The 22,123-nt window shown below is 39.5% G+C and overlaps 2 protein-coding genes across 2 annotated transcripts in view; one reads left to right on the forward strand and one right to left on the reverse strand.

Annotated features, from left to right (window-relative positions):
* The window catches only part of LOC132404267 (uncharacterized), a 504,471-nt gene that overhangs the window by 281,202 nt on the left and 201,146 nt on the right, over positions 1–22,123 (forward strand). The window lies entirely within an intron of this gene.
* LOC132404262 (citron Rho-interacting kinase-like) overlaps positions 1–22,123 on the reverse strand; it is a 222,604-nt gene that overhangs the window by 186,118 nt on the left and 14,363 nt on the right. Inside the window, exons 2-7 of the mRNA XM_059988396.1 lie at positions 21,892–22,001; positions 19,818–19,968; positions 18,223–18,398; positions 10,317–10,418; positions 5,014–5,156; positions 481–574 (exon numbers count right to left, since the gene is read on the reverse strand). Of these exons, the coding sequence (XP_059844379.1) occupies positions 481–574; positions 5,014–5,156; positions 10,317–10,418; positions 18,223–18,398; positions 19,818–19,968; positions 21,892–21,987 (762 nt within the window). The 5' untranslated portion in view covers positions 21,988–22,001. The remainder of the gene's footprint in view (positions 1–480; positions 575–5,013; positions 5,157–10,316; positions 10,419–18,222; positions 18,399–19,817; positions 19,969–21,891; positions 22,002–22,123) is intronic.

Below are 22,123 nucleotides of genomic sequence, written 5' to 3' on the forward strand. Positions count from 1 at the left end.
CTTTGCTATGGAACTGGTGATGAGGGACCAGGTGAGATTCTTCATCAGGTGAACACCAAGAAATTTGGTGCTCTTTACAATCTCTACCGAGGCGCCGTCAATGTTCAGCGGGGAGTGGTAGCTCCGTGCCCTCCTGAAGTCAACAACCATCTCTTAATTTTTTTTAGTTCTGATGGAAGCCCAGCAGCCCAAAACATTAACTCTGTTTCTCTCACAAATTCTGATCGACTTGTTGAGTATTTCCAGCATTGGTAATGACTGCTAAATGGAAGCAGTCTTTAATTTTACTGGAGAGCTGATCTTTAGGTTTAAAAAAAAGTGTTCAGTTCAAACTAATCTCCATCTACCTTTTACAAGATTCCATAAAAGCATAAAAATGCACAAAGCCTTATGCTGTACTTGGATATACATGCTAACACCCTGATATACTTCATTATCAACATGCAGGCTATCTTCGACATTCTGAGTTCTTTATCATACCGTTTTGTTTGCTGTCAGTTTGGCTGCTGATCCAAAATCGGCCAATTTAATGTGTCCTGTTCGGTCAATCAGAATATTCTCTGGCTTGATATCTCTGGGGCAAGACAGAAGCAAATAAATCATTCCATCAAATGGCAATACTAGTACACCATGGTGCAATTTAAAGATTACTATTGTTAAAGGGCAATTAATAAATGTGTCAATATAAGTTATTGATTACATTCTTATCTGAGTCAGCAGGTAGTAGATTCAGGTCACATTACAACACTTGAGCACATAAACATATGAAAATGAGAGAGCAGAGACAGGAGCAAGCATATAACCAGGCAGTAATGTCCCAACTTTAGCAGCATTGTCCGTCTTATAGCATAAGGCCCAAATATTTAATATTGGTAATTATATTTAAGCAATCAAGCTTACCCAATAGACAGTGAAATGAAATGTAGCACAAAACTAATATACGATTATTTTGAAGTGTGGAAATGCCAAGTTGTCTTATACTTGGGACATAAAAAAGCATCCATTGTTTGAAATTTCAGTTGACTTTGTCTTTGGTCACAATTCTACTATCTGAATGACAAGGCCTTCTATCACCTGACCTGCTATGGTATCCAATTAAACTCAACTGAACACAATCCTGTGAGAGAACTGCATTCTGCATTAACCAGAACTAATCTTAACCTCTGGCTGATTAAGAAAAGAGAACATTTTGCATGTTGAAACAGATTTTCATAAATGTACCATGGGGGCAGCTGAGAGATGGAAGGGCCTAGAGAGTGACGAATGATTGAAGTTTGTTGTCTGGTAGTAGTAGGAATAAGATCTCACTAGTATCTGTCAGACGGAGAGCAGTGGGGGTGAAATGGAGTGGTATCAGAAAAGATGGGAGCTAGGGATGATAACTCCATAGACGTAATGCTACAGAAAAGATGGGAGATGGGGATGATAGCTCTATAGACGTAATGCTACAGAAAAGATGGGAGATGGGGATGATAGCTCTATAGATGTAATGCTACAGAAAAGATAGACTAATACATATTGGGAAAAGGAATGCAAGTTTGGAAACATACTGTTACCTCATTTGACAGGACCAAGCAGGGAACTAATTTGCTATAGTGCCCTTGAACTTGGGAGTCCAAAGTTTCAGAGAGACATATCCCATTTAAAAAATGGAATCAGCCTGGACTGTGAGCTACTGTGCATAGCAATGAAATGGTCATCTCAAATCACTGCATGGCCTATATACAGTGAGCTACTAAGGCAACGTGCAGTGGCTATGCTTGAGGGCTAATGTTGGATCGGCTGGAGAGAGTAGTACAGGACTCAGAGATGGTCAGCATGACACTGATGTGAACCAACAGCACTTCCTCCATGTATTGATAAGTGACCCACATCCATAATGGAAGCTGATGCGCTGCCATAATTTTGTTTGATTCTACAATTCTTCCCAGTTCAAAGACTTGTGGTACAAACCCAACAAATGGAAAAATCTCCAGCCTACAGAGAGCTGTGCAGCCTTGATGGGGAGAGATCCCAGATTCAATCACAGCCAAGATAAGATTAGAAACCAAAACAAATGGATCCAACAGGCTCACTTCTCTGCTGTTGCCATCCCCTAATAACAGCCCATATTCAACATGCTGTCCATATTGCAGGCCTAAGCCCTACATCTTGATGGTCAGCCAGTACATTGCTCACCCCAGTCCATCCAATTCCATTCTCTAAAGGGTGCCATTGCACATTGAATTGGTGGCTCAATCCACAAGAAGCTGTGCAGCTATATGATTATTTATTGTTGCAGAAGTGCCAGCAGGAGAGCTCTCAAACAGGTTCCCAATATTCTGCTACAGCAGTGGGAAGAACAGGTTTTGCACCAGGTTTTAGGGGCGACCGTGTCATCAATAATGGACTAATACAAAGTGCTATCATGACCCCTTTTAGTGCTGATTCCATTAGTGCACTCATCACTGGGAAATCATCCTGAATATTCAATAAGGCACCATTGTTATGCACAGTGAATGCATTTGAGAAATTGCCCCTCAAAACATTAAAGCAGTTTGCACCAGTTATCCTAGTAAAAACACCAAGAAATGCAAATCACATTGCAAGGTTACAGTTAGGCAAGTATTCAAGAATAATAGCTTTCTCAAGAGAAGGCAACCATGGGATTAGGGCAAATTGGAGTGGAAAGGATTGAAGCTGAGTCATGAGAATATCACAGAAAGTGATGCAAGGGCAACAAAAGATTTGTAGGGCTAACTAAATAAAAGCATGATGAATATACAATAAATCAATCTGTTAACTAGATGACTCTGCAAATATCTGCATCACCTAGGCAACCCTGGCCGCATCTTATCTATTACTCACCCACTCTGCAGCTTGATGTATTTTATAATTCTCCCGGTATCAATGAAGTCTCTTTAACTTATAAACATTGTCTGTTTCTATTTCTACAGAAGCCACAGCCTTTACTCTGTGCCCCACCCCACTTCACCTCACTGCCCCATTTAAAAATTACATGGGATGCTTTTGCTTTACAAATAAAAGTCAACATCCTGGGAGAGTGATGCACCATCAATAACTCACACTGAGACGTAAGGCGAGATATCGGCTTTTATTGACTGGAAGAAGGAACCAGGAGTGAGTGTCCATCATACTATGACCTGGAGACTGAGGCCAAGCATCAGGCATCAGATCGCCTTTATACAGGGGCCTGTGGGAGGAGCCACAGGAGCAGTCAGCAGGGGGTGTGTCCAGACAGGCACATAGTTCACCACAGAGAGAGACTACATCATACTTCTCTTTTCAGCATGATGCACTCCTTGTTATTTATAAAGACCTCAAGTAATGATCTTTCATTTGACTTCTGTTGTTATATACTTTAGAAGAGCTACATAACATTGAAACACAGGAAAGATAATGAGGAAATAAAACATGAAGAGCCCAGTCCGTTTATCTGTTGGTTAGGACTTCAACCAGAAACACAAATGGGTCCAATTCTGAGGCAATGATGTGTAAATGAGTAACTACCAGCCCAGGGCAAAGAATGGGGAATATTGTTTTTAGCTATCATTTGAGACAATTTCCTCATACTTAAAAAGTGTCTCAATTTTTTGTTTTAGCAATTTTAAGGAAAGAAAATACAATGGTTCTTTTCAGTGCCCTAATTAACACTAGGATCTACCCAAGCACAATTATCTTTTAACATATCTTAGGAAAAAACAGAAAAATAGGAGGAGTCAGCCACCAGGTTATTCAAGCCTGACCAGCTCGAACATTAGACCTCATCACCTTAAAGAGAATTATAAGAATACATTGAACTGCACAGATAATATATTGCATGTTACATGGTCTATACACACTCCAACTTATTGCCACAGAATAACCACAAGGAATTTAAAAACTTCACTAAGTATATGTTGCATATGGGTGTAAGAAAACAGGATGGCTATGACAGTGTAGGAGGGAAGAGCTAGTTTAATGTTGTTGCAGTAGGTTTATATAGTTTGGCACCTTATAAACCAAAGGACCTATACTGTGTTGTACTGTTCTACACTTGTGGCCACTTTATTAGGTACACTGCCTCGTTAAATGCAAATATCTAATGCATAAGAGCATGCAGACATGGTCAGGAGGTTCAGTTGTTCAGAGCAAACATCAGAATAGGGAATAAATATGATCCAAGTGACTTTGACCATAGAACGATTGTTGGTGCCCAATAGGATGGTTTGAGTATCTCGGGAACTGCTGATGTCCTGGGATTTTCCAGTGAGTGACAGTTCCTTAGGCAAAATTGCTTTGTTAATGGGAGAGGTCAGAGAATGGCCAGATGGTTCAAGCTGACAGGAATGAGACAATAACTCAAGTAACCACGTGTTACAACAGTGGTGTACAGAAAAGCATACAACACATTGACGCTAAAAGTGGATGGGCTACATCAGAAGACCATACTGGGTTCCACTCTTGTGTCTATTAGGTACACTCCTGTACCTAATCAAGGGGCCACTGAGTGTATGTTATAGCAATTAAGTTTAATTTATCCCTCACTTTAAAGAAAAGTAGCAAAATATGATCCTAAGTTGATGTGGACAAGACGCTAAAATATTCAAATATAAAAGTTCCCTCACTGTTATTTTGTCACGCTATGTTATCTACTGTACCTAGGAGTGTAACAAGTACAAACTCAACAACATACAGTCCTTTGAGAGCAGCCTGAGACAAAGAATGCCTCAAATTCTAAAAATGAAAATGATACAGAAAACCCAGAAATATAACCTTATTGTTACACGATGGAATACAGAAAGCAATACATCAATCTATATCCAATTGTGCAATATTGCTTCTTCACCATTTAAGAATTCTTTATGATTCCAACTGTAACCTGGATAAGGTGGTAGCTGACGCCTTATAAAGACAAGGCACACACAATGAATGGAGATTGAATGACTGCATTCATTTCTGTACCTGTGGCCTCTATTTATCTTAACAACATTCCTAATGGCACAAATTTCAGTATCCCATACAGTTGCTAACCTGTGAACGTAACCCATCTGATGAACACTATGAATGGCCAGGACTAACTCAGCCAGGTAAAACTGAGCCATACTCTCATCAAACTGATCATCGTAACGATTAAGGAGTGTCAACAGATCGCCCCCTGGCTGGTATTCCATTACCTAGGTGAAACAAAATCCATATTAATAAATATTCCACAGTTCTAATCATAATTCAGTTCTGTAAGCATGTTGCTTTAGGAGTCATGCTATACACCTCCATCTTCTAGAAAAAATTAACACTGCATACCCACCTAGAGGCAATTGTTAGATGGCATGGAATACAACTTGGTGACTTTGTTCTGAAGATGTCAGACATGGGGACAAAGCCTGAAAGGTTAACTTGCATAACATATTATAAAGCATCATGTATAATAAGTATATTTCTATTCCACCAGGTCAGGTCGGCCTGGTCTATCCAACAGAGGAAGAGATAAGATACCAAAAGGTCCCAGTGTGTAATCTGGTAATTGGAGATGGTTGTCCCATTCCTAATTCCATCACCATGGTAACAAAGTCTTAATTAAACAAAGGGACACTTTAAGCATAGAACCACCAGAATAGGGCCAAAGGGAGACCTCTACAAGTGCAATGTGACCCTGCTGCCATCCCCGATGCAGCTTCTCCAAAAGGTGCATAAAATACCATGCCAACACACACACACTCAGCAGGTCAAGCAGCATCTATGGAAATGAATAAACAGTTGACATTTTGGGCCAAGACCCTTTTTCAGGACTGAAAAGGAAGGGGGAAGATGCCATAATAAAAAGGTGAGTGTAGGGGAGGATGGGAATGGAATCACAAGATGTTTTCAACCGTTTATCCGCTTCATCTCAACGAATGATTGCATTTGTTACATTAATGGCTAGAAGATCTATTTTATTGAATTGGAAAGAAATTAATCCTCCAACTGTATTTCAGTGATTTTCTCAAACTATTTCTTGTTTGAGTTTAGAAAAAATTAGAAGTGTGGTTTTTGATCCTTCAGTTAAATTTGAAGAAACTTGGAGACCATTTATTCAACATTTTCATATGAGTTGAATTGTCTTTTCCTAAACCTTACTTATATTATCCTTAATTATTTGGATGGAGGTTCGGAGTTATTGGCACTACTGTATATGTACGTGATATTATTCAATGGCCCATGTTGGTTAGTGTTTTTTTTTTGTTTTTTTTTTCTCTTTTTTTGGGGGGTTTTTCTTTTTTTTTCTTTTTACTTCTTTGTTCATTAATGTTCTGAGTTTGGGAGTTTATATATTTTTATTATTATATATCTGAATGTCTATTTAAACTTAATTATGTACTCTCAAACACCTTGTATTCATATTTCATTTATGTTTGCTAAAAATTAATAAAAAGATTTAAAAAGAAAGAAAGATGTTTTCACTAGCTTTCCACTCAGCATTGGATCACTTTGACAACAGCAATACCAACGTCCAGCTGATGTTTATTCATTACAACTCAGCATTCAGCACCTTTGTCCCCTCAATACTAATCACTAAACTTCCAAACCTGAACCCTGGTACATCCTTCTGCAACTGCATCTTTCACTTCCTCATCAGGAAACCACATTCAGTGCAGATTGGAAATAACATTTCCTCCACACTGACAACACTATGCACCTCAAGGATGCATACTTAGCCCACTGCACTGTCTTCTCTCCATTGATGACTGTGTGGCTAAGGCACAGCTCGAACACCATCTATAAATTTGCTGATGACACAACTGTTGTTGGCAGAATCTCAGATGGTGATGAGAAACCATACAGACATTATATAGATTGGCTGGTTGAGTGGTATTGCAACAACAACCTAGCACTCAAAGTCAGTAAAACCAAGGAACTAACTGATTGTGGACATCTGGAAGGGAAAATCAGGGGAGCACACATCAATCCTCATTAAGGAGGTCAGCAGTGGGAAGGGTGAGAGGTTTCAAGTTCCTAAGTGTCAACATCGCTAAAGATCTATCCTGGGCCCAGCATATTGATGCAATTATGAAGAAGGATCACCAGCAGCTATATTTCATTAGGAGTTTGAGGAGATTTGGTAAGTCACTAAAGACTGACAAATTTTTTTTACAGATGGAGAGCATTCTAACATGTTGAATCACTGTCTGCAGAGGGTTGCAAACTCAGCCTGCTTCATCATAAGCACCAGTCTCCTTAGCATAGAGGACATCTTCAAAAGGCGATGCCTCAAAAAGGCAGCATCTGTCATCAAGGACTCCCATCACACAGGACTGCTCTTTTCTTAATACTATCATCAGAGAGGTGGTACAGGAGCCTGAAGACACATACTCATCTTTTTAAAAAAAGCTTCGTCCCCTCCACCATCAGATTTCTGAGCAGCTAATGGACTGAACCAAGAACACTACTTCACCATTTTGCTGGCTTGTTGCACTACTTATTTGATTTAATTATTTTTATTTCTAATTGTACTTTACAGTATTTAATGTAGTGTACTCCCACAAAACAAGAAATTTCCTGACATATGTTAGTGTTAATAAACCTGATTCTGATTCTATTTTCTTTTCCTTTGGCACTCTATTAATGGGAAAAGAAAGAAATGCAAAGTAGTTAAACATTGATTACTTTCAGTAAGGTAGATTTCCCCACAAGGTCAAGAATTTGCACCATATGCAAAGAGAAGTACAGCACAGAAACAGGCCTTTTGGCTCATGCTGAGACCTTTAAGTTTCCTACTCCCATTGATCTGCACCGGGACAATAACCCTCCTTATCCCTACTATCCACGTATCTATCCAAACTTCTCTTAAACATTGAAATTGAGCTTGCATAGACCACTTATGCTGACAGCTCATTCCACACTCTCACAATCCCCTGAGTGAAGTCATTTCCCTCCCCCTTGTTCCCCTTAAACTCCTCACCTTTCTCCCTTAAGCCATAACCTCTGGTTGTAGTCACACCCAACCTCTGTGGAAAAAGCCTGCTTGTATTTACTCTATCTATACCCTTCATAATTTTGTACACCTCTATCAAATCTCCTCTCAAACTTCTATGTTCTAAAGAATACAGTCCTAACCTGTTCACTCTTTCCTTATAACTCAGGTCCTCCAGATCCAGCAATATTGTCTCTGTACTCTTTCAACCTTGTTTACATCTTTCCTGTAGGTAAAGTAGGTGACTAAAACTGCACACAATACTCCAAATTAGCCTCAATAATGTCTTATACAACTTCAACATAACATCACATCTTCTGTACTCAGTACGTTGATTTATGAAGGCCAATGTGCCAGATGCTTTCTTTATGACCCCATCTACCGGTGATCCCACTTTCAAAGGACTATGTATCTGCATTTCCAGCCCACTTTGCTCTACCACTCTCCTCAGTGCCCTACTGTTCACTGTGTAAGACCCTGGTTGGTCCTACCAAATTGCAAAAACCTCGCAGTTGTCTGCATTAAATTCCATTTTTTCAACTGATGCAAATCCCTTTTCAAGCCACAATAGCCCTCCTCACTGTCCACTACACCCCCAATCTTGGCATCACCTGCAAATTTGCTTATCCAATTAACCATATTATCATCTAGATCATTGATACAGATGACAAACAACAAACGACCCAGTGGCACACCATTGGTCACAGGTCTCCAGACAGAGAGGCAACCCTGTATTATCACTCTCTGGCTTCTCCCAAAAAGGCAATGTCTAATCCAGTTTACTACCTTATCCCACAACTGATGTCAGACTCATTAGCCTATAATTTCCTGGTTTATGTTTAGAGCCTTTATTTTTTAAAAAAACAGCAGAACAACAGCGACTATCCTTCAACCCTCTGGTTCCTTTCCTGTCGCTAAGGAACCACAGCATCATTTTCTGAACAGTAAACATGTCAGAGTGCCAATCAAGTCAAAGCCAAGTAAAGAGTATATGCATTGTTTAACCAGACCAACTTGTCTTAATTTTGAAATTATCAAGTAAAAATTTACTGAAAGTCTCTTCTTTCTTACATCAACACCCCACAACAATTTAAGCAATGCTGTATAAAAATAATATACATCAATTCAAAGATCACAGTGACACCCCATGGAACAAAACGGAAGCTACACTCGCAAAAGATGACAGCAAGGTGACAATTAGCATTTATTAAAAATATAGAATAAATTAAGGTGACTGAACCTTAACAAATATATTGCACTTGATAACCTAACACCTAGGATTCTGAACAAGGTGGGTATAAGATGCGTGAATGTTGATCATCCAATTTTCCCTAAATTCTGAAATAGTCCTGGTAGATCATTAGCAATCAAATGTAATGCTGCATTTAAAGAACGGCGGTAGGAAAAAAATAGGTAACCTTAAATCATTTATCCCGACACAAGTTGTTAACGCGATTTCATGGAGGAAAAATAGTGCTTGACAAATATAAAGTAATTCTGTGAATGTAATACCAGGGAATATTTCTGGCCAAAGGAGAGTAGGTACTCGATGAGACGGTCTCCCAATCTATGAATTGGCAAGACCTGACGCAAATTGGGAGACTGCTTCGTCAAGCACCTACTCTCCGTCAGCCAGATAAAGTGGGAACTTCCTGTGGCCACCCATTTTAATTCCACTTCCCATTCCCATTACAATATGTCTATCCATGGCGTCCTCTACTGTCACAATGAGGCCACACTCAGGTTGAAGGAAGAACACTTTATATTCCATCTGGAGAGCCTCCAACCTGATGACATGAACATCGATTTCTTAAACTTCCAGTAATGCCCCCCCTTCACCATTCCCCATCCTCTTTTCCCTCCCTCAGCTTATCTCCTTGCCTGCCCATGGCCTTGTGCTGATGAAGGATTTTGGTCTGAAACGTCGACTGTACTCTTTCTGCTGAGTTCCTCCAGTATTTTGTGTGTGTTGTGAAGAAGAAAATCTTATCAGGATTTCTGAGAAGTTTGCAATATTTCAAATGTTCAGTGCAAAGTGTTTTTTGGGAATGGGTAAAAGAGAAATCATTGTTTTCTGGGAGAAAAGCAACGGATTTTGGAGATTCCTTGTGCTAACTGAAATTGGCTCCATCTTGTGTTCATCTGACAAGTGTCAAATTAAGGCATATGTGGGAATATCAAAAACCTGATTCCTTGCCTGCAGTTAGATAACCTTGTCTGGTCCATTAAAATTGTCTTTATCCACGTTAAGTTGGACAAAATGAGAACTAAGTCCAGAAAAGAAAAAGACAACTTTGTGTTTAATGACAAACTAAACGAAACTAGAGTAGGACATTTCACCCTATCCCCAATTATTGTTTTGCTCTACTCTGCTCTGTTTACTCACCAGATAAATATACATCTTGTCCTGAAATACATACTGTAAGGAAGGCAACCAGGGGCTGGTGTTGCGTGATAGGATACTACATTCCTCCTCAAAAAATACGACCTAAGCAGCAAGAAAACAAAAATATCCAAAGTGGGTGAAGCTTAAAATGGTAATGAAAACATGTAAAACTGTAAACTACATAAAACAGTATATCACAATGTACTGATATTTGTTAAATTCAAACATAATAAAGCAATCAGCACTTCACATGCTAATTGTATATTCCACTAAGTAACTTGTACACTGTGAATAATTTATTTTTTTAATGTTAAAAAAGCTTTGTTTAATCTTTAATGTATCCCTTTTCCATGGTTTTCTTTTTAAAGCAACCAACAAACCTCTTGGAGGCAATAAAAATCTCAGAATCTAATGTTCTAACCACAAAGTAAGAACAACATGATAGCTAATTCCCTGACTGACCAAATTATCAATTTAATAACAGCAGTGAGTTGTTATGTACTGCTCATAGCTAGGTTCTTATTGGTTGTATTTCCCACCTACAATTCCTTCTTCCTACAACAACCAGAGCTTACTCTAACAATATCAAGAAAGAACTTTCTTTTAAAACTGATCCTAACAAAGAACTGAACTGACAGTCCAAACATTGATAATTTTGAGTAAGTGGGATATCACTGAAAAATACTTCTCTCACACTAACATAAGTGGATGCAAAAGGTCCTATGAAACCTTGACAAGAATATCCACTCTGTTTGGCCAATGAACAATCAAGTGATTGTCAATGATGCTATCACCATAGATGTCATCCCATAACTCTACCCAAAAAGCTGGCATTATTTACTTTGCAAGTTGCAGAGGAGAAGAAAAGACATTTTTTTTCTATGCTATATTTGCGAGGATGAATACCAAAGTATCAAAGTCGAGTTTATTTTCATATGCACAGTTACAGCTATGGTATACACAGGCACAATGAAAAACTTACTTGCAGCAACATCACATACAAGCAGCATTTGCAAGAAAAAATAAAATAAACACAACTTTTTTGTTTGTTTTGCAAGAGTAACAATTAAAATGGCAAGTCCAATTCAGTGCACAATGGTCAAAATGCTCATAGTGTTGCTAAACTGGAGTGATTAGAGTTGTGCCAGTTGACTCAAGAACTGAACATCTGCTTTGAACCTGGTGATGTGAAACTTCATACTACTGTACCTCCTGCCATTGGTAGCTGTGAAAAATTGTCATCGCAGGGATGGTGAGGATCACTCATGATAGATAGCATCTTCTTGAGGCAGTAACTCTGTGATATATGGGCAGAATCCACTAGTCAGCAGCTTCTTATGGTCCTGCACATTCAAAATGTGAGACCAGATCTCGATGCAACCGATCAGGATACTTACAACAGTACATCTGTAGAAGTTTGTTAGAATGTTCAATGACCGGTTTAACCTCCTTAACCTTCTAAGTAAAGACGCTGGTGCACTTTTCTTATTTCATCTAAGTGCTGGACCCAGCACAGGTTATCCAATATGTTAGCATCCAGGAATTTATACTGCTGCCTTCATCCACTGTCGATTCCCCAATATACACTGGCACATGTTTGTCCCACTTTCCCTTCCTGAAAACAATAATCAGCTCTACAGTTTTGCTGATATGCAGCGAGAGGTAGGTTTTTAAAAAGTAACGCTTCACAGATGACCTATTTCACTCCAGTAAACTGACTCATCGCTACCTGTGATTCATCCAACAATAGTGCTGTTGGCAAATTTGAAGATGACACTGGAGCTATGCTTAGCTGTGAGGTCCCATATGCCTAGAAAACAGAGCGGCGGGGAGGGGGCATGGTAGCAAGCATGCAGAGTTTGGATGCACCTGTGTTGATGGTCAGCAATGAAGATTTGTTACCAATCCTCACTGACTGACTTCTGTGGATGAGAAGTTGAGTACCCGGTTCCAGAGGAAAATACAGTGTCTGAAGTCTTGAAGCTGATAATGAGATTGGATGAGATAATTGTATTGAATACTGAGCTGTAATCAATGAACAGCAACCTGACCTTCAAATTTTTGTTGTCCAGATAGTTAACAGCAGAATGAAGAGCCAGAGAAATTGCACCAGCTGTTGACCTGCCATCGCAGTAGGCTAAAAGGAGCAGACTCAGGTCATCTCCGAGGAAGAAATTGATCCATGCCATAACCAACTTCTGTAAAGTACTTCATTATCTTTGATACAAGTGACACTGGACAGCAGTCTTAGAGACAGGTCACCATACTCTTCTTGGACACTGGTACAATAGATGCCCTTTTGAAGCAGGCAAGAACCTTAGACCATGGAAGCAAGGCTGAATAAGTCCATATACATTTCCAATCAGTTAGTCTGCATAGCTTTTAGTACTCGGTCAGGTACGCAGACTGGATCATATGCCTTTTGTGAATTCATCCTCTTGAAGGATGCCCAGGTGTCAGTTTCAATTTACAAATTAACTCAAAGGACTAAAAGACATCAATACTAATTAGGAAGAACCATTTTGAAATATAGACTGTAACACTGATGACATCCTCACATATATGATGAGTCTGATGTCCTGTCAAGTTTTTTAGATCCAATTTATATTTAGAAAAAGATTCTTAATTAATTATGCTTAACCAACATAGATAACATTTTTCTGATGATTCAACAGATGCTTTTACCAGAAGTTACAATCACCAACACAGGAATATGGAGAGTTTATTTAACCCCTTAAGCTTGATCCAGCATTCAAGCAAATTGCAGCTGCCAAAACACCCTTTTCCTCATATCTATTCATAACTTACACCATTGTTTATCTTTAACCAGACATACTGGTCTCCACTATACATTGTCAGGTAACCCTATCCAGCTCTAAATGCATTCAGAACATGGCTAAAAAAGATCGTTTTGGAATAGCAAGAGTGAGATCTGTGTGAGAACAGGAACCTTTGAAAAGAGCAAATCTCATTGTGCGAGTTTCACTTGGAATAAAAGAAATTAGTTTTAAGCAGAGCAGCCATTGTTGCAGTGGACTGGGTTAGAGTGGGAAACTGAGGCTTTGGCTTGAGGCTTCAGTGAAAAGAAATGGACACCAAGGTCCCAGATGCTATTTTGGACAGCATTGCGTGAGTGGACCATGGCAGAGGTGAGAACAGGTAATGTATTGAAAAAAACAGTGTTAACTAAAAATAAACCAAATTACAACAATTAATATAGTAGAGATGCCAGATCAGGTGATGTGTTGCAGCTACATGAAAAGGAAGCTGGCGAACCCCATTGTGATTCCTGATGACCACATCTGCAGCAAGTATTCGATGTTCGAGGAACTCAGGTTCAAAGTTCAAACACTGCAATGCAGCGGTGGGGGCGGGGGGGGGGGGGGGGGAGTGAGTTCCCTGGACACTGTTTCAGAAGACCTTCACACTCACTAGATTAACTATTTCAAATTCAGTATTCAGTTTGTGGTCAGGGACAGGATGCCAGTGAGGCAGAAAGGGGTAATGTAGAGAAGCCTCAGCTATTGATCTTGCCCAACAGCTCTGAGATTGTTGCATCCTGCGAGGATGAGATTGGGGGTTGTAGGAAGGACGAGCAACCAAACCGTAGAGCAGTAGTTCAGGAAGCCATTCAAGAGGGGTGGGGGCAGGGTGAAGAGAAGGGAAATGTTTTGTAATTGGCGATAGCATAGTCAGTGGGATAGACAAGATTCTGTTGCATGAATTGTAAGTTCTGAAGACGGTGTTATCTGCCCTGGTGCCTGCAGAGGAAATTGGCATGGGAGTGGAACATCCAGTTGTTGTGTTCCATGTGGGTACCAATGACATAGGAAGAACAATAAAAGAGGCCCTGCTGATGGAATTTGAGCAGCACGGGACAAAATCAAAACACAGAACCAAAAAGGTAATAATCACTGCATTGTTACCTGAGCCATGTGCAAATTAACACAGGGTGAATAAGATCTGAGCTAAATACATGGCTGAAAGATTGGCGTGTGTGAAGTGGGTTTGAATTTCTAGGGCAGGAAGCAGTGAGCTTTTCCGACAGGATGGGTTCCTCCTGAATCATGAAATCAAATCCTTAGAAAGAGGAGTAATAGGATCAGAAGATGTAGAATGCTTATGAATAGAGTTAAGAAAATGCAAGGGTAAAAAGAGTTAGCTGAAGACATTGTGGAGGCATTAGCAGTAATCTTTCAAGAATCACTAAATTCTGGAATGGTTCTGGAGTACTATGGGATGCAAATGCTACTCTGCTTTTTAAGGGAGGGAGCAAATAAAGGAAATTATAGGCCAGTTAACTTGACTTCAGTAGTTGGGAAGATGTTGGAGCTCATTATTAAGGATGAGGTTTTGGGGTACTTCGCGGCACATGATAAAAACAGGGCAAAGTCAGCATGGCATCCCTAAAGGGAAATCTTGCCTGACAAGTCTGCTGGAATCCTTTGAGGAAATAACAGATGCGATAGAGTTGTTCCCTCCAGAAGGAGTTTGACAAGGTGCCACACATTAGGCTGCTAAACAAGATTAGAGTCAATTGTATTATGAAAGATACTAGTATGGATTGGCTGACTGGCAGGAGGCAAAGAGAGGGGATAAAGAGGGCCTTTTCTGGTTGGCTGTCAGTGACAAGTGGTGCTTCCCAGGGGTCAAAGTAGGGACAACTTCTTTTTGCATTATAGGCCAATGATTTGGATGATGGAATTGATGGCCAAGTTTGTGACAAAGTGTATGATCATGCACTTTGGAAGAAAGATAAAGGTATAGACTATTTTGTAAATGGGGAGAAAATTCAGAAATCAGAGTCAAGGGAACTTGAGAGTCCTCATTCAAACTTCAAAGTAAATTTATTATCAAAGTACTCGTACATCACCATTGACAACTGTGAAATTCATTTTCTTATGGATGTTCTCAGTAAATCCAAGAACCGTAATAGAATCAGTGAAAGACTGCTCCCAACTGGGTGAATAAAAAAAATAATGTGCAAAGTAGAACAAACTGTGTAAATAGAAAAGAGAAAATAAAAATAATAAATATTAAGAACATGAGACGAAGAGTCCTTGAAAGTGAGTCCATATATGTGGAAACAATACAGAGATGGAGCAAGTAAAGTTGAATGTAGTTATCCCACTGGCTGGAGAACCCGATGGCTGAGGGACAATAACTGTTCCAGAACCTGGTAGCGTGAGCCTGAGGCTCAAGTACCTTCTTCCTGATGGCAGCAGTAACAAGAGAGCATGAGCTGGGTGGTGGGATATATTCATGCAGTATTCCATTAAGACTAACTTGCAGGGGGTAAAACTGAGCCTTGAAAAAACATTGGTCAGTCCACACTGTGCATTGTGAGTATTATGAACAGCTTTGAGCTCTTTATCCAAGAAAATCTGTGCTAAGAAAAGCATGCGGTCCAACATCTACTCTCACCTTTCCTTTACTCTTAATGTATCTGAAGAAACTTCTGGTATCCTCTTAATATTATTCCCTAGCTTACCTTGATATTCTATCTTTTTCCTCTTAATGACTTTTTTTAGTTGCCTTCTGTTGGTTTTTAAAAGCTTCCCAACACCAACCTAATTTTCCCAATCTAACTGCATATTGAAATCCTCTATAGCTATCTAAACATTACCCTTTTGATATACCTTTTCTGTCTCCTATTGTAACTTGTAGCACATATATTTGCTTCTGTTGGAAGGTCTGTATATAACTCCCATCCAGGTCTTTGTACCCTTGCAGTTTCTTAGCTCTACCCACAAGGATTCTACACCTTCTGATCCAATGTCATCTCTTTCTAAGGATTTCATTTAATTTTTTAACCATCAGAGCCACTCTTCCCCCTCTGCTTACCTGCCTGTCCTTTCAATACAATGTGCATCTTTGGATGTTAAGTTCCCAGCTATAATCTTCTTTCAGCCATGACTCAGTGGTGCCCACAACATCATATCTGCCAATCTCTAACTATACTACATCTACCTTATTCCATAACTGCATGCATTCAGATATAACACGTTCAGTCCAGTATTCGTCACTCTCTTTGACTTTGTCCCCCTTTACATAGCAACTCATCCCATTGACTGTAATTTCACCTCATCAGCCTCTCATTGCTAGCAGTCTCACTACACACTACTTGTTTGCAAACCAACTGCCCTGTCCTCAGCCTTATCACTCCAGTTCCCATCCTCCTGCCAAATTAGTTTAAACCCTCCTAAACAGCTTTCATTGTCTCCTGAAGAGATCCCAAAGATCCAGAAATCTGAATCCCTGCCCGTTGCACCAGTTCCTCAGCCACACATTTATCTGCCAAATACTCCTATTCTAACCCTCATTCGCAGATGGCACAGGCAGCAGTCCAGAGGTAATTACCCTGGCGGTTCTGCTTTTCAGCTTTCTACCCAACTCCCTGAAACCTCTCTTCAGGGTTCCTCACCTTTCCTACCTATATCATTGATGCCAAGATTTCTGGCTCTTACCCTTCCCCTTTAGAATGCTACAGACCCGATCTGAGATATTTTAACCATGCACCTGGGAGGCAACATACTATCTGTGTATCTCTATCACATCACATTATCACGTATCTGTTCCTCAAACTATGGAATCTCCTCTCACTACTGCAGACCTCTTCACCTCTCTTCTCTTCTGAGCCACACTCTGTGCCAGAGACCCAGTCATTACAGCTTCCCCTGGTAGACTGTCTCCCTCAACAGTACACAAAAGAGTAATTTTATTACTGAGTGGAATGGCCACAGGGGTACTCTATACTCTCTGCCCATTTCCCTTTCTTATCCCAACACTCATCCAGTTACCTGCTTCCTGCAACCTAGGGGTGACTACCTCCCTGTAGCTCCTTTCCATCATTTCCTCAGTCTCCTGTACAAGCCAAAGGTTATCAAGCTACCTTTCCAGTTCCTTAACATGTTCTCTGAAGGGCTGCAGCTCAGCGCACTTGGTGTAGGAGTGGTTATCTGGGAGGTTCTAAGTCTCTCAGAATTCCCACATTAAGGAACTTAAGGTAACGGAACCCTTGGGAAAATTTGATTATAATATGCTAGAATTCACCCTGTAGTTAGAGAGGGAGAAGCTAAAGTCGGATGTATTGGTATTACAGTGGAGTAAAGGGAGTTTCCGAGGCATGAAAGAGCAGGTGGCCAAAGATGACTGGAAAGGGACATTAGTCTGCTCACTCCCTACATTCCAGCCTGAGAAGTTCTCAATCATCAGATGGACCAGCAGCTTCTGTTTGATGATAAACTCATCACAGTGGCACAGTGCTTGAGTGTAGCTGTGTTTTTTCACGCTTTTGTTGTCCTAACCTGAGACATCCAATCCACCATTCTACTTACCAAGAGAGTTCTCCACCATGATTCTGACTACAGTTTACATACCGCCAAAAGCGGATGTCAAGCTAGTGGCCATGATTAACAAACAAGAAATGGCCTATTCTGAAAGCATTCACATACTTGCCGGGGCCTTCAATCAGGCTCATTTTGAAGAACTCTTTATCCAACTACCATCAGCACATCACTGCGGCACCAGAGGACCCAACAACTTCAACCAGTGCTATACCACCTCAAGAATCTGATTTAAGAGGCCTCCAACACTGAGCATCTTAGTTGAAAAATATTCAATTTCCCAACAAACAAAATTCATCCATGACATAATCCCAACCCTAAATGTATTATGCAATGGCAGCAATAGAATGATCACCAAGACTTTCATCATGAAAACTTGTAATAATTTCAAACTATTAAAAATTTACATTTTTAAAGATAAGTGGAATTATTTTTCTGATAATTCAAAGAGCAACAATTGTAAAAATATCAGCCTATTCATCCCATGGAACCTGTAGTGACAACTCTGTAGACATAATGAATCTCAGATTAAATCCAAATTAATAATAGTGTCATCTTACATTATCCTCTTCAATCAGCGCCTGCTTATTCATGACTTTCATTGCATAAACATCGTTGGTAGCTTTCTCACGGACGACCTGCACTTCCGCAAAAACACCACGACCAATCACGCTTTTCACCTCAAAATCACCAGCACAGGGTTGCAACTCTCGAATCTCATTCAGAGCATCTTTGTCTACAGACAGAAAAGACAGTTTGAATCTACTGAAACAAAATATTCAGTTTAACAATATAGGTATGTTAAAGGTTACCTGGGCTCAACATCATAAAATCTGTCGGTATTATACTGTCTGCATAATTCACTGAATTGGAGCACTCCATGTGAGGCAAGCAGGGTCCTGGGAAAGTACTGGTTAGAATTGTTCCTCTCAAGAACAGCAGGGTATGAAAGAGGAAGATCTCCCTTTTTCTCCCTCGAGCACATAGACAGTCTGTTGCTGTTGGATTACTTGCCTGTGTGGATGAGTGAGAGAGAGAACACCCACTCACTTAGTTTCCAGCACATTCTATTTGATCTCTCATTGGTTGGGTTATGTCCTGTTTTTTTGCCTTCATATTATCAGATTATTCACAGCTTTTTTGCCCAGCTCCGACCTACATAACTAACCTTTAAATATTTTAAATTGCTTTTATTAATTTGTACTAATTTAATATATTTCTGATCATCACATCTTATTCTAACAAACACATTATTCATTAGAAATAGGAACTGGAAACCAAGACTGACAGATTTAATTATCAGGGGAAGCTGAGATCAGTGCTCTTTTCGCCTGTAAAGTTGGACTGAGAGGTAACCTGACACAGGCCTTCAATATAAAGAGAGGGTTACATTGAGGAGGGACATGGGGTAAATCTCTTGAGGTATACTTAAAAGCAGATGTTATAACATAAAAGGATCACTAGCAAATCCAATAGAGAATTTTTTTTTCATCTAAAAGACTAGGTTAGTGAAAACTTTGCCTCCTGTGTAGTATACTGAATAGTATATATGGCCTGTGTATAACTTTAAATACCACAGATAATAAACAGGCAAGGTTAGAGTTTCAGAAACTGAAGTGCAGATATTGGATGATAGAGGATCTTGATTATAATTTTGTGGCTATTTCATTAACTTCAGTTAAGGAAAATATAATCTAAGTTTCACAATAACTGGCATCTTCAATTGAACTTTGCAATCATCTTTTCAGAAGGTGAAATAAACAGCCTATCCACAAATGATATCAGAATCATAAACAATTTAACATGCAGCACACCTTATCTCATAACAAATTCCTACAGGTTATTGAATTACTATTTCTGATCAACATGAACCCAATGCATGAAAATACTTTACCAGGATAGCAGCAGGCTGTTTAGGAATGGGCTCTCTCTCTTTGTAACATAACTAATTATAAGGGATTTCCACATTTACTTCAATATTTCAATACTTAATTTTCCCAAGATTAAATGTCATTGTGACCCTGCTACCATCTATTGTACTCAACCAGCTAAAATTAGGAAATAGGTTAACATCAATATATTAAAAAAAGTGATTGTGGAAAAAGGAAATGAAAAAATTATCAAACCAGCAGCAAGCTTATGGTACAGTACTCACACTTTTTTACAAAATTGGCCACATGCTTTATTTTCATTAGGTCAGGACTATTACATTCTTCAAAGAGGGCAAGAATTGCATCAATAAGTCCTTCTCTGGTCAATAAGCAGGAAGACTTTTGTTGTATCCGACCCAGACATGGAGTCTTGCCCTGTAAATGAAGTACTATTAACATCAGGGAATGTGCACATAATTTCTACTTTAATAAAGTCATAAAAATGATATACAAATATAATCTATCATTTATAACTTTAAAGTAAGAGGAACAGATTACTTAGCTTCTCAAGCTTGCTCTACCATTCAATAAGTCTATACTGGTCTGTTCTTTGCTCTCAATTTCACTTAAATCCTTGAATCTCTTGCTGTTTGTAAATCTATACCAGGCCTGAATATTTTTATCCAAACCAAGTCACGAATTAGATATGGAGTGTCATAAGACAGGAGCGAGGAACAGAAATAAAAAAAATAAGGAGGAAACTCCAAAGCTTGGGCCTTGCATAGATAAAAGCTTGGCCAACAGTAGAGAGTACTTAAAAAAAAGGGGTAGGTCATTTTAGAAGTAGCATGAAGATACTGGCAGATTGTAGAACTGGAAGATGAAACAAAAGAGGTGGGAAGAGGCAGGCTCTGGAAGGAAATGACAAAAAAAAATGTCATTTTTTAAATTTTCTGGTGCTGTTTGACTTGGAGTCAAAGCAAGTCGTGGGTGAATTCAACCATTAAATTTTCAATGAGATTGAGTTTAATGAGAACACAAGAAAGAAAAGAGCAACCGAGTGATCAAAACCAGGAGATAGCTTGTGACTGGATGCAGCTTTCAGCAGTAGATGAGCTGAGGTGGGGTGGAGTTAGATGACATTTTAAGAGGAGATAATGCACGCAGATGCACAGTTGGAACCTCGTTCTCAGGTCAAATATGGAGTTCTTTTCATTTTATTTCGAGATACAGCACAGAACAAACCATGCACCCAGCAACCTACCTATTTAACACAAGTGTAATCACAAGACAATTTACATGCGGTTCACGGGGAAAACATAAACTCCTTACAGACGGTGCTGGACATTTATTGTCAATCACTAATTTCCTTTTCCTCGCTTGCCCATTTCAAAGAAATTCAGAGAGTCAACCACATTGGAAATCACATATAGGCCAGATTAGACAAGAATATCCTATTTTCTGCCCTGAAGTACATGACCTTCTCCACTGCCGCGATGAGGCCACAATTAGGTCGGAGGAAAAACACTTTGCATTCCGTTTGGGCAGCCTCTAACCTGATGGCATGAACCTCGATTTCTCAAACTTCCAGTATTGCCCCTCACCCCCCCTTCACCATTTTCCCTCTCTCGCTTATCTCCTTACCTGCCCCACACATCCGTCCGGTGCTCCTCCCCCCCTTTTCTTTCTTCCACAGTGTTCTGTCCTCTCCTATTTGATTTACCCCTTCTCCTGCCCTGTATCTGTTTCACTAGTCAACTTCCCAGCTCTTTACTTCACCCCTCCCCTTTCTGGTTTCATCTAACACTTTGTGTTTCTTCTTCCCCTGCCTCCACCTTTTAACTCTACACCTCATCGTGTTTTTCTCTTGTCCAGCTGAAGGGTCTTGGCACAAAATGTTGATTGTACTCTTTTCCATAGATGCTGCCTGGCCTGCTGAGCTCCTCCAGCATTTTGTGTGTGTTGCTTGGAGTTCTAGCATCTGCAGTTTTTCTCTTGTTTGTGATTAGTGCACCAGTTGGATTTTTACAATAATCCAATATCTTTGTAGTCATTACTACTAACTACTAGTTTTTTTAATTATTAACTGAATTTAAATTTCAGAGCTAGGATTATAATTGAAATCCAGTCCCCTGGATTACTAGTCCAATGTACAACCATTACCATTAAGGCACAAATAAAATTCAATACACTCATGCCCAAGGAAACTCCAACAAGCTGAATATTTGTAGTGTCATCTTCATTTTCCACAAGTGCTGATACTTTCACATTTACTTATCTTTTTTCATATCTGATTCCAGTATATTTAAGTCATTTGGTAGCTCCAATTTTCAAGCATTAAACCACAAATTCACTAACCTGGAAAAACAGGTTCAGTCTGGAACAACGATTGGTAATTGGCTCACCAGCCCCATTGTCCGTAAGACCACGGCCACCATATTTAAACTTCAACATCACTCTAGATTTCACTAAAGAAAAAGCAAAAAGATTATTTTTAACAGTGAGTGTAATTGATTTCCCTCTGATCTTTTTATGCCTATTACCAAGAGGAATGTTCCATTTCTCTGTAAACTTAAAATCAAGCATCTTG

Source organism: Hypanus sabinus, chromosome 13, assembly GCF_030144855.1.
Source record: "Hypanus sabinus isolate sHypSab1 chromosome 13, sHypSab1.hap1, whole genome shotgun sequence".
In the NCBI taxonomy this organism is placed as follows: Eukaryota; Metazoa; Chordata; class Chondrichthyes; order Myliobatiformes; family Dasyatidae; genus Hypanus; species Hypanus sabinus.